Genomic DNA, 14,053 nt, shown 5'->3' on the forward strand with positions numbered 1-14,053 from the left:
AACCTTAATCATAGCCAGGGGATGGATCTGTAGAGAAAACTGAACATAGGGCACTGGCCTGTGTGGACACCAACTCATTTCTTAATTCTCACAGCTAGGACGGAACACAACAATAATGCCAACACTTTACACTTTTTTTTTTTCTCCTCAGACCCTAATTCAGATCATAACTCTAACCATAACCATGCCCAGGGAACCAAAACTACATTAAGAACCAACGTATCTGTCTTGTGTTATGAGCAACAGCCTCTCTCATCTATCCGGAAGCCACCTAAAACTGCCTCCTCAAGCCTTTTTCTCCCAAATATATACTTCAATCTCAACTCTGATCCCTTCCAATCACTGTGGTTGATCTAGACTAGTGTAACAAGCATGGCCCGTCAACTCATCTTTCCCCAGACCGTAACCTTAATGAGGGAACAAACCTGACACTAAACCAGAACATACAACACTGACTCTTTCCTAATCCTGCAGGCCCTATAGAATCTGAAAATAAAGTGGGTTACTGAAAACCCCAAACTTTAGCCTTTACCAGTACTGTAACCTTGATTCTAGTCAACATCACAGAATCACATAGGTTGAAAGGAGGTAGGGGGGTGTGTGTGAAGGGGGAATATATATAAAAATAAAACCACCTCTCTTCTCATAGAAAGGACTGAGGAAAACATCACTTGGCCCCTCAAGTGCATTACTTCTGTTACACTCAGGACTCAGGGTCACCTTGGCAGTATCACTGGTGACCACATGGATGAGCAGCATAGACAGAAAGCTGGACAAGCTTCGGCAATCTCCCTGCAACATCCCGAGACATCAAGTCAGGTTGGCAGATAGGTACCCCCATCCTCCACAGGAGATGGCTTCTGATAACCATCACCCTCTTTCCTTCATGCAGACACTTGATTAAGCTTCAGCAGTCTCTGATGGGACACCTTCCTCCTCAGCTGTTCTCCAAGTCCTATACCCATTCTGCAATTGCAGAACCACAGACAAGGAGCCTTTGTAGCGTTGCCAGAGTGCCAAGTTTTCAGCCTCTCCCTTGCAAGTCTTCATCCACCGATCCTTTGAGGGAGTGTCTAGCCATTCCCCCTTCCTTCTAACATGGGATTCAGGATCTTCATTCTGGAGAGTGTCTGAAGACCCTGTTTTCCTCCCATTCCTCCTCCCCAATGGCACACAGCTGGCTCACCTCCTCCCACTGCTCTTTCACCCGGCTACCTGGCATCTGAAGTAGAGCACACCTCTTGGCAAGGTCAATACCAATGTAATACTATATTATTTATAGAGCAATACAAAACAAAGTCTTGGTGAATCCAGTAATGAACAAGGCACTTCAATCCCCCTTTTCCCAATCCTTACCAGTAATTCTAGACAAGAATTAAGGAAAAATAAAATCGCAGGCCATCAGTTCCTGAAGACACCAGAACTCTTTTTAACCCCTCAGTTTGCAGAAATGAGAAATAGCATGGCTTCTGTTGTTTTCCAAAATTAAAAAAAAAAAAAGCACCTCTGCCCTAGTTATACAATTCCCACTCTCACTTCTCATATTTCAAGATGTCTTTTTTTGTTAGGATTCTTGCTATTCTAGCATAGCGACTTGCACATGTAGCTGCTGTGCTTTTCACTTAGCTTTAAATCTTTTTGTCCCTGCCTTTACGGGTTATGGTGCCAATTACGAATTCTGGTTAGACTACAAGAACGGATACTATTCATTTAGGGAGAATTTTCAAGAGCAAAAGCACACCCCTCAATAAACCTCAAGGGGAGTTAATAGCATTAATATGCACTCCAGCATTGAAACTCCACTGAGTAGCAAATCTGCAGCTAAATCTCAGGAGCCTGGGATTTCACACGTAAGACGGCACTGAAAATAGGCACCCTGAGACATTACAAAGTCAGTACACCAGCCTGCCCTCCATCACTCCTCTCCATGGTCTGTGCCTCTGTTGCAGCATTTATTTATCTTCTCACACAGAGCTGCAGCTGGGAAACACAGCTACCCCAGAAAGTCACTTCCCTACTGGCAGGTAGCAAGATGAAGCAGCCAAGGACCACACTCTAGCATGCATCAGGGCAAACAGCTAACTAGCTGCAACAGGCTGAGGCAGTGCAGCCAAGGTCAATGCTATGCACCTGTTCTCCTCTCTGCAGCAAACATTAAACCACGCTGACTCCTCTCTAATGAGTTTTTAATCTCACTTAAACACATTGGTTTATTTTTTTGATGCAAAGATGACATAACATCCCTGCATCCTTACATAAACTGGTAAGTGCTGATGATTAAAGGAGAGAGAAGAGTCTTGCTGCAAAGCTTTATAGTCCATGTTCCTCTTTGCTTCCTAGACATAAACTATAGGAACCAAAAAAGTTTCTCATAGCTTTTCCTGGTTGTCTAAAGCTCACACCTCCTAATTAACCTCTTTCTAGGACTTTTCGCAAGATGGCTTTTGACACAGCATGCATATTAGTCTGACTAGGGGAACTTGCTTAAGTTCACTTGGCTGAAGTCTGGTGGAGAATAATTCATGGATTCCAACCAATAAACAGAAGAAAAAAGAAAAAAAAAAATCAAAGCATTTGCATTTGTCAGAGTTTAACATTTAACTTCTACATCACAATTAGCAGTTCAAAGTATGAATGCTGGAAAACAGCCCTTTCCTCCAATTTTCCTAAGTACCTTGTAAGAATAAGAATGAAAATACTGAGGAAATAATTCAAACTATAGCCTTAAATTCCTACTCTATCCCCAAAGGTACAATGCGGTATCCATTTTAAGAGCAGCTGTTGAGCAAGTAGCAAAACCAAGATTCTGATCTTCTAACTGAAGAGATAACCACCTGCTATCAACTTCAGAATATAAACTAACACTTCACAGTTAATGCAACCTAGCTTTTGCCACTGGGCAAAATTCAAACCAGACTGCAGCCACACATAACCTTTCCTCTGCAGAGGGATCAAAGAGCAAAAATAAGCAAACAATCCTTTTAGAATCAAGGGAAGCCTATACTCTGTCTGGGGCGGGGGGGAGGAGGGGGGGAATAAAAAAAGCATAAATAAAAATGATATTTTTCCTCCTTACAGGAAAAAAATATTTTAAAAAAAATTATTAAAAAAAAAAAAATCAATCCCTGTTGGAGCTGAAGCCTTCCAAAACTAATGTGAAAGAGCTTATGAGAGCCCTACCATGGCACTGTAGTTTACACGGATTCCCACTATCTTCTGCTTCAGCATCAATTTAGATCCTCACGAGCCCCAGGGCCCAGCGGGGACAGTGTCAAGCTTAATGCATTTTCTGGTCCAGATCAAGATCTGCTTATCTTTAGAAGAGGTGCGTTATTCCTATCAGCGCATGCAGACAGAATGAAAGGGAAACACTTAGAAACCTGTTCACTTCCATGTATCATAACCCCATGAGTATCAGGGATAACTCTGAAGCTGACACATCCAGCAGTGCCAGTGTTTTAAGAGTCTCTGGAAAAGGAGCAACGACAGACTTTGGCGAAAATGTATTCCCATCCCCAAACAACATTAAAAGCTTTCATGCTGCTTTACCTGATAGTATAGTTATATGTTAGTAAGTTGGGAGGACATATTGCCTGTGTAAATAATTGGTCAGAATGAAAGCAGAAGATATACCAGCCTTCACTCCTGAATAAGGACGTCTCATTTCCCAGCATGTCTTACAGCTACCTTGAACAGGCAATCACCTCTCCCAAAGAAACATAAGAAGTACTGCATTAACATAATTCCAGTCCTGTGCAGTAAAACTCCTTATTGGGTCTCTGGTGAAAAATTAAGCCGTTTATTTAGCAGTGCCACACCTGTCAAGAAGAGGATCAACATGTTACATTACAAAACATTATCACAACCAAAGTGATTGTCAGAAAGCTTTGGTGACTAAACTCCATTTGAAAGCATATACCAGTTCCACAGTCAGCTGGCAAAAGTTTAAAATCACCGCATATTTGTCAGGTCCCCTGTTAACATTCCAGGAAGAAAACTGGAGTCATTCTACAGTAACAAAAGTACTCCGGTCCAAGGACACCAGATACAGATATATAGATAGATATGCATGTGCGCATACACACATAACCAAAACCAATCATTTCTATGTTTAAAAACTGGATTCAGGCACTGAATGACGCAAATTGTGCAGTTCAATTAAAAAAAAAAAAAGTCCTCCTTTTTTCTGTAGCGATGAGCCTATTAGCAGTGCCACGTGCTCATCTGAAGGAGCCTGGCATTTTGGCAGAAGATGGCCAAAAATCCACCTTGTAAAGAACACTAACAGATTTTTTATTCCTATCTTTCTTTAGCCTGAAATTTTGATGCATATGGGCCCCATTTATCTGTAATCCACCCTTGGTGATGAGCATCATCAACGTACACTATGCTTCACTAAAGTAAAGGAAATGAGATGCACATAAATATATTGAAATAATATTAAGTCTGAGACATCATCCCACAGGAAGGAAATTCCAGGTTCCGACAGACAGCGCCCTGCATCATCTCAGTCGTCTCTCTCTACCCTGTAGCTCATATGGTTTTCAGGGAGTCCCCCAGGACCAAAGAATGACAGTAAGTGCTGGCCATGGGCAGCTCCCAGTGTTCTGCACACCATGTGTATCACGGATCTATTTTTAGAGAATCCTGACCCAGTATGTGAAGACTTTCAGTCCCAGGGGACTCAGATAAATAATTGCAGGTGTTGTAATACTTTACATAAAAGATCAAAAATGTCCTTCAATCTATGGTTCAGCGTACATCCTGACAGGCAACAGGGCTAGCTGCCCTGCTATTCCCTCGCTGGTCCCTCAAGCAAAAACTCCTTGTTTTCCTCTCCTAAGGCAGGCCCATGCCATACCTCCCAGCTCTGTCCCAGAGATACATAGCATGCAGGAATCAGACAAAAACTAACCAAACAAAAAAAGTCTAACACACACAATGTATTATATTCACTAGTCTCATAGAATTCCTACACATTTCAAGACTTCATCTTTACAGTATAATTGCCTCATCTCTAGAGGGCTATTTATTAATTTTATGAAAGATCCCAATATTCACATTCATGTCTAGTAGACCCTAATATAAAGTGTGGGACAAGATGCTCTTTAATGACATCAGAAAGGCACCAGAATCTGGCAATTTGTGAGCACAGTAGGAAAAACAAAGAAAATACTGCTACCCAGCAAATTGCCATCACACAGCTGATGCTTCTTTTAACGCTTCTCTGCAGAACTGCAAAGTTTTTAGCTGAAAAGCAGTTTAAGCCTTGCCATGTAGACCTCAGTGAGGCACAGTAGTAATTTTCAGCTTCCCTTCAAATGTTTCTACTGAACAATTTCATTATGTCATTTGCTTAAGTTTGCCAAGATTTAGATGAGGGAGACAGACCCAAAGAACAAAAAAAAAGTTATTGTGGATATTGGGATGGGATCATTTCTTTAGCCTTCCCTGGTTTTCCATTTCTTATGTAAATTCACTGCACTTCAGTGTAAAAGTGACCTCAGTAACAAAGACTCAAATGTCAGTTACGAACTCTATCTCCGGTCTTAATAAATTCAAGAATCTTGTGTAGGTTACTTAACCTTTCTTCCCCAATTTCCCCAGCTAGTAAATTGAAGTATTTTACTCCCATTCTTTCTTTTGATGTAGTCATCTAAATGCCAGTTCTCTGGAAGAAAGACTCTATGCAACATCTTGCACAACAGGAGTATCACCTTAATCATAACTCCAAGGCTGTGCAAGTCCCATTTCTCTCTCAGCCCCACTTAGTCTATGACTATGTTATAAAAGCTATATAATAAATAAATTTAAAATATCTACAAATATGAATGGGAAGCTAAATCCCACAAGTTTAAACAACAAACCAAGTGAAAAGTCAATTTAATTTCTAAAACTTAAGTTTTAATATTGTCATGTGGAAGTCACAGCACAGGTGAGCAAATTTTAAATAGATGCAAAACACCAGTGGACAGAAGCAACAGAGCCAGAGCCAGCAGACTGGAACTTCAGCGTTCCTAAGTGATTAATACTGACCATGAAGATTAAAGTGACCTTGTTGCACAGATGGAAACAAGGACAGAAAACACAGCGCATCTGAAAGCCAACACTTCCCAGTGAGTAATAACACCCACTGAAGTTTCAAATTATCCCTGCACCTTACCGGAAATTGTCCTCTATGTAGAATTTTTCACATTTGAAAAGTAAACTGTTGAAGAATAAGAAAATGCTCAGATAGAGTATCATCAACTAGTTCTAGACTAATAATATATAATTATGAAAGTTAATTATTATACTGATCTCATCAGCTTCTATTTTCAGCTACAACTAGTTCTTTTAAGTTGAAACCATTCACTTACTGGAGCCAGTGTTACAGTATATCCACTGATCTCTCATCTAGGATTTATTCCAGCTTTCCACCAATCTCACCTATGGCTCATGTTATCATTTCTGAAATATAAGCATACTCTAATCTGCAAAGCAGGCACAGATTTTCAAGCACAAAAGAACCTAATTATTGCTTCCAAGCACCAACTCATTTATGCAGGCACTTAATCCCCAGGTTAGTAAAAGATGGGAGAATAGATGGCCCACAAATATGAACTAGCAGGTATTTAAAGATGAAATTACAGACAACTTTCTTTGCTATACCGTCACTTAATTCGAGGCTAAGGAAAGTGTAAGCCAGTGTGATAAACTGCTGAATACACATGCTTTCACTTTGCCCACTACAGCCAAGATGAACCTGTCTGACAAACAAACATTCCTAACCTATAATTGAATGGATCTCAAATAAACAGAGTCTTTGCTAATTGCTTTGAACATTTCTAATGTTCAAAACAAGAAATACAACCCCAAACCACTCAAAAGAGGGTTGGGGCATGCTGACTATGTAACTTCTGGGTCATTTTCATCCAAGATAAAGAAAGACAACCATTTTTCTGTCCCTTTGCAGTTCTCTTACACCAACGCAAACAATGCAGTAAGTCTTCCTAACGTGCCCAAGTTTCCTAACTCAGCTAGGCTGGGTTCGCAGCATAGCGTCACTGACACAGCCCTGAGAAAAGCTCAGCCCGCCCCAGTAAACATGCCAAGCGCAGCCACATGAGGAGTGTATTAGAAGAACACTCCCTAGCTAAAAAATAGATTGACTTAGATCCAATAGCTATGTTTTAAGGCACTCTACTGTTGCTGGGCACTAGCCTGTTTCTCACAATGTTACATATTTCGGAATGCTGGCTAGGCTTTCCACAAGCACCTGCGGGGAGGGCTGTGACCCTTTCCTCCTTTGCAAGAAGGGACAAGTGTCATCTCCAGCATTACCCTTCCACGGCTACACAAGCACCAGCTTGAAGAGCAGAGAGGGAAGCTGGGTTCTGCTGCTAAGGTGGGGAGACTTCCCACCTCGGTGGCCAGCACCAAAGGCTCATGGACAGACTGCCTATGGCCAAGTCTATCCCAGCAAGCTAAGCAGGGCCAGGAGCAAAGACCTGAGCACTGTTTCACAGAAATCCCCACCGTTATGCCATTACTGTGATCCTGGGATGATCTGGCCTGTGCCCAACAGTACTCTCTGAGACAAGGATGGCTGGGGTTAATACAGGCCAGGGACCATCCCCAGGAGACAGTTTAGATGCAGCTTCCTGATTCTCGGAGGGGGAAGAAAGAAAGGAAGGAAGCATTTAACTGAAAGGACATGGGTCACAATGTGGCAGTTGGCCTCAGACCAAATGGCCTGCTTGAGTCATTAGTAGCCAGCAAGTCCTTCCAAGGTTGCTCACAACCACAGCAACTGAAGAAATCAGAATTAAGACCAAAGGGAAGAAGGGAGTATGAGACTGTCCAGTGTACATCTTTTGCTCAGTATCAGGCTAACAAAGATTGAGATTAATTGATATAGGCTATGAAAAGGAAATTCAGTGTCTGCTTCAAACTCATTCATTGTCTCTTAACCCACCTTAACTGTCACTCATAAAACTTCCACCCTAGAAATCTGTCTGAGGAATCCACTGTTGAATTTAAGCCCTCAAGCAATACAGAGAGCATATGGGAGTTTGAGAGATGATATATGTTTTTAATTTTAATTCTCAAGACCTACATTTGGGCATTTTAAAATGCCGACTTACTCAAGAAAATTTTGAAGTAGAATATAAGTGGCAATGAAGGAATGCAACTCTTTGACAACCACCACTTCACCGCCCTTCACACCAAGCTACCTCAGTAATACAACGGCACAGGGACACAGGTAAATCCTGGAATTTATCTGTTGAAAGGATTCCGTCAGGCACAGAGTCTGAAATGCAAGATGCTTCCAGAAATGGGACTGTATTGTTTCATTTGTTCTCAAGAGACTTGATAGATACTGTATGTGAGCTTCTTCTTGGTGGGTACTTTGCGTCCTGAACATCCCCAGCTCTGAAAAAGCTCAAGTCTTACCAAGGAGACAAAGTGAACAGGACTAAACCTCTCCAAGGAATCGCTGCCAGCCTACAGGTACTGCTCCCTGTGGCAACTCAGAGCATCTACAGAACTTCCTTTTCAGTGGCCATGACATTTTAGTCATTCTCATTTTATAAAGCTTGACATTTTCAACAGCAGATTTTCCAGTTTAACCATGCCTTGTGTCTGTGCACAATCCTCTTAAAAATGTAGTGATATTCTTATAATATTAGCATATTTTAAGTTATCTTGCACTGTTATTTCATGAACAGTCCCCACAAATACTTTCACACAATACTGCAGAGACCTTATGTAAAGTAAGGATAATGCAAGCAATGTACCAAAAAAGTTGTAGAGCCAACCAATGCTCTGCAGGACTTAAAAAAAAAAACCCCAAACTTATTCTGCACTTCTACAGCAAGAGGCATTTCAGGATCCACCCTGCTTTGGTGATCAGGTCTGCACTTTCAACTCCCACTATGTTTTATAAACACTAAGCTTAGCTGAATCACAGTCCATATGTAGGGTCTGGTAAGATCTACTCTTAACACACATCTGCTAAGATGAAATCCAAAACAGCAAAATTCCTACTGATACAAATGAAAGCAGAGTCATGGACCTACACCCAGATGAGTCTGGCATTCACCCACCGCCATACAGCAGCTTGTAACTCCACAGCCACATTTGTGTGGCGTGCCACATTCGGGCTGATATCACTATCTGCTTTGTGCACCCTAAATTCAAAAGGGAAAAAAAAAAGGCAAAAAAGAGCCATGCACTGATCATACCAGCCACTGATTTTCTGCAAAGACCTGTAGAGCACTTGAAGACAAGTAACAGCCACGTTCCTGAAGCACACACAGAAACATCTAATGGTGTCTGCTTAATGACACTTTAGTATCAGTGACGTGACTGGGGAAGGGGTCCTCCCCACATCCCTTTATAGAAAGTAAAACTTTACTTTATTGACTTTTTAAGTTAAGGGTAATCTCCCCACTGACTTCAGTGAACTTTGGATCAGGCCCTATACCACGACTTCTTATTTTACACGATTACCACAGTTAAAAAGAAAATCTGGTTTGGGTCATTCCAAGCAATTCCTGTTCCTCCCAACATTTATGTCAGGTTGAAAGATTTTTTTTTTCACCCTTATAAATAAAGGCAGATTGACCAGTTCCCAAACTGGTCCGATTCCTCCATCCCGACACACATTTGATTGCCACAGCTGCCCCCATGCTGTGATTTCTGAATACATCTTTGAGTCCATCTTTCAGACGACAGCCTTGCAACAATGCTCCTTTTCAATGCCCATCAGCACCTACTCAGCACGTCTGCTCCCCAGCCCTGGCAAACCCTGACCAACTCCCCACAAAGCCTGGTATTTACCAGTCAGGGAGCGAAACACCACGCTCCCACTCCAGCTCTCCGTACCGAGACACGAGTTCCTCGTGTCTGTGGATTTGGACAACTGCTAAGGCGGTGAATATTCCCAGGCTTCAGGCCAGCTTCGCTCGGAAAACTCACCTCCCTACCACACCGCCTACCGCGGCTGTCCACTTCGCTACAGCAAAGCCTTCCCGGCGCCGTGGGACCCTTCTCCCCGAACACGCGGTCGTGGGGCCGCCCTGGGGGGACCCCGCGTCCCTCACCCCGCGGCCGGGCGGGCGGGCTCCTTCCCAGAGTGCCAAACGCCGGCTCTTCGGCTCCAACGGTGGGAGCTGCGCCCTCGGTTCGCTGCTGCTTTCCCTCCGTGCCTTTCCGCCGGCTTGGCCGGGCAGAGGTGCCCGATCCCCGGCTACCTGTGCTGCACGGGGAGGCTGGGCGGCCCTCCGCTCCCGCCAGAGAGCGAGAAGAGGCGGCCGGAGGAGCGGAGACATCCCCTTTCCCGGGCACGGCCACGCTGTCAGCTCCCCCCAGAACCCCCTCTCCCCGCCGGGAGCGGGAGCCCCCCGCCGGGAACAAGCAGGGTGGAAACCGGGGGCTGGCGCAGCCGGGCTCTGCTGGCACCCTGGGGGCGGAGGGGCCGCACACTCCCCGCGGCCAGGCCACAGCCCCTGCGCCGGTGGTCCCCGCCGCCTCGCATCGCCCCCCCCTTACCAGAGGGCGATCCTGCTTTTGGGGTAGTGCAGCCTCTCGATGCAGCCGAGGAAGTGGGGCAGCGTGCGCGCCGCGTTGCGGGCGATGATGGCCAGGAGCACGGTGGGCTTCTGCAGAGCCGACTCGGGCAGGGGCTCGGGCTCAGGGCTCGACGGCGGCGGCGGCGGCGGCTCCGGGGGCAGGCTGGCCCCGCAGCCGCCCAGCAGCAGCAGCAGCAGCAGGAGGAGGAGGGGACGGGGGGCGCGGGGCCCGGCACACGCAGCCATGATGGGCGCGGGGCGGCCGCGGGGAGCCGCGCCGGCTGTGCGGGGCGGCCGCTGCAGCGCGCCCGGCGCCGCGGGGAGGAAGAGGAGGAGGAGCAGCGCCGCCGCCTGCCCGCCCGGCCCAGCGCCCCCAAATCCGGCCTTTGTGGGCAGCACGGCTCGCCGCACCTCCTCCGGCACGGCACGGCCCGGCCCGGCCCTCCCCACAGCAGGCTTGCCGGGCGAGGACGCGACCCCGCACTGCCCGCCGCCGCCCCCGGAGCGCTGGGGCGGCGAGCGCGGCGCGGGTGGGGTGAGCCGGGTGGGATCCTTTCATCCCCTGGATGGCTCCAGTTAGCACAGCCTGTACGCACCTGCCTACATTTAGAGCCGGTAGAAGCAAGAGTCACAGAGCATGCATTTATCACCCGAGTTTGGGGTTTGAAAGAGCCGTTTGGCAGTTCCCGTTACAGCCTACCGTCCGAGTGCTGGTGCTAACGCCGAGAGATCTCTTAGTTTGCTGCCTCCGTGAAGATCTCGCCCCTCAACCTTCCCACCCATTAGGGAACGAAGTTTACTTTGCGCTTTTATGTCAAAAAGTGCTTTGCAAACATCCCCGGGATACCAGTGTGAAGCAGCCTCACACACAGCACCCATCCCACGCTGGGAGATGGGTAACCCTAACCCACCCTCACACACAGGACCCATCCCACACTGTGTGAGGGATGCACAGAGTGCAGTTGCTCCAGCTGGAACGTGGCAGGAAGATGAAGTATTTCATCTGACTGTATTTCATTGACTCACCCTCCACAGAAATGTTCCCATGAATGGACCCACGACAATTTAACAACAAAATAAATAAAACATGTTACAGCAATTAAAATTACTGGGTCATGATCTTAAAAGGGGCACAGTAATCACAGCTCTCTTAGAAGTTAATAGGATTTGGGCATGTTAAACTCCTTTCAAGATGAAATCTCTAATTAACTCTAAGGGCCCCATCACAGCATATCCGGTTTTTATTGTGGGTAGGTAGTTCCTCCAATGTGAACAGATCCACTTTAAGCAGGCAGCACTGTTGCCTGTGTGCTTGCAAGACTCAAATAGGAGGAAACATTTAGCAACTGAGTAATTGTTTATCAATTATCCATAATCTCATTGTGAATTGTTTGCAGCCCAGGTAGCATATATATATTTTTTTTTTTTCATGTCTGCAGTGTTCTTTGTTTATAGAACGTAACTTATCACCCACACCAAATTATATTGCCTCATTTTCCTGATCAGATGACTCCCCAAAAAAATAATGCAAAAAGGAACATCGTAGGAAAACAGTAAACTTCAATAAAGAATCTCCAGAGGTCGAAGTATCTGCACTAAAATCTGCAAAGCTTCTGCAATTTGTAAGCATCTTCCTGAACAATTAATGAAAATATATTCCTCCTTTTTGCCTTTCACAACACCTTTATAATTGTCCTTCTAGAATGATACATTAATGAGGCTTTTCTTTCATGGTTAGCTTGCCACATGTTGCTTTTATGCTTGGATTCATTAACCAAATAGAAGGAACAGCTTTGTAGTTTGTATGAAGTGATTAGGGTTTTGCAGGAGCCAGCCGAATCCACATGCATATAATGCTGCTGTCGTCCACAGGACCACTCGCATTTGGAGGATGGAGACTAAAGCTACTGAACTATGCTCGACATGGAGGGCTGGCAGCCAGCTTTTTCCATCCACTGGATGTTCAAGCTGTGTCACAATCCTGTTTTTAGGAGGCTATGTGGCAGCTTCAGGAGAAATATGCACCTCCTGTAACTCCTCTTTGCCATGCCTCCTCTGTGGATGCTGGTGCAACAACACGGGCTGTGTACCAAGCACTCCCTTGCTCACATGAGCAAATGCAGGGTCAGCCTTCCCCCATTAACCCAGAGCCAGCACGGCCAAGTTAGAGCAGGGTCAGAGCCGGGCAGAGATTATTTCCCCCCAGAAACAAAGGAAGACCTAGGAGGCAGAGACTGCAAAGCCATGGCTTTGTCCTACATGCAAAGCAAAGTGTAAAAGTGCAATCCAGTTATGCGTTATTGCAGTCAGCATGTTTGCAGAAGGTTGAGTGTGCTTTTTAGCCTGTGCAGCTCTTGATGTCTTCAGTGAAATCCAAAGTGCCTTCAGCTCTTTTCAGACTACTCCCTTCTTTTTGCTTTGTGAACATCAGAACCATAACGATTTGCTGGGGGCAAATGCAATGCCTCCAGCAGCATCCCACAAATGGGAATTTTCTCTTCAAAATTACATTCCCCTCACTCACACAACTCGCTTTGCTGGCTGCCTTATGTTGGTACACAAAAGAAAAAATCTGTCCTTACCCTGGAGAGAAAACAGTAGATGCCTGAAACATGAGATGTTTCTCCATGCGTAAGAGAAAGGAGTCAACTCAGCTTTATTTCTTACTCCCAGCCACACAGCATGGGTGAAAGTTTGGAAAGTTCAGGTCAACAGTTACCCTTACAATTCACGTCATTCTTAGATCTATAAATGCGTATATCTTTATGTGCATATACAAAGAAATCTGTATACATTTTTTACTTCCTTATTAGTGGCCAAAATTATATCTTGTATTTTTTTTAAGCCAAGACCCAATCCTGCTGCGACAGGACAATTAACCACGCTGTGGTGAAATATTCTAGCTTTGAGGAAGAAACAGCTTTTTGCAGACGTAAGCCCCACAGAAATAAATTTAGGCCATTTGTTTCAGTCTCTTCTAAATATCCACACCAAACAAGAACAGTCCAGCTGTAAGAACTGTCTCTGGCAGTGGCCTACTGCTTTGGTTTGGCAGGTAACAAATTCTCTCAGAGGCAGCTTTCTTCTAATTTAGACTTGTTTCCCATGCGGTAGAAAACAGAGGATCCATCCTTTCAATAAAGCATATCGTATATATGGACCTACAAGAATCTACAGACAAGTCTATTTCCTTTCATTTGGTCCTTCACCTCTGAGGACTCAAATCCATCCAATTCTTTTCCCAGCAGCCAAGTGAGCTACTGTTGCCAACTCTTCCACGAAAGTCTCAGAGACTGGATTCTTTCTTTTTTTTTTAAATTTATTTTGTGGCCAGGGAATTGAAGTACTGGCTAAAACAATGCTTTTTAAATTGGCCAACCTCCTCAAAATTGCTTGAATAAGATTTGACCCAATATGACTTCCTGTGGCTACAAACCACACACCAATTTATGTACTCAATACATATAGATTAATTTTCATTTATGCCTTATTATATA

The 14,053-nt window shown here is 44.8% G+C and overlaps 1 protein-coding gene across 1 annotated transcript in view; it reads right to left on the reverse strand.

The window, feature by feature from the left end:
• Positions 1-10,951, reverse strand: part of COLGALT2 (collagen beta(1-O)galactosyltransferase 2) — a 56,265-nt gene extending 45,314 nt beyond the window's left edge. Inside the window, exon 1 of the mRNA XM_072867023.1 lies at positions 10,537-10,951. Within this exon, the coding sequence (XP_072723124.1) occupies positions 10,537-10,802 (266 nt within the window). The 5' untranslated portion in view covers positions 10,803-10,951. The remainder of the gene's footprint in view (positions 1-10,536) is intronic.
• Positions 10,952-14,053: the final 3,102 nt, after the last annotated feature.

The sequence above is a fragment of the Ciconia boyciana genome, chromosome 7 (genome assembly GCF_034638445.1).
Source record: "Ciconia boyciana chromosome 7, ASM3463844v1, whole genome shotgun sequence".
Taxonomy (NCBI): Eukaryota; Metazoa; Chordata; class Aves; order Ciconiiformes; family Ciconiidae; genus Ciconia; species Ciconia boyciana.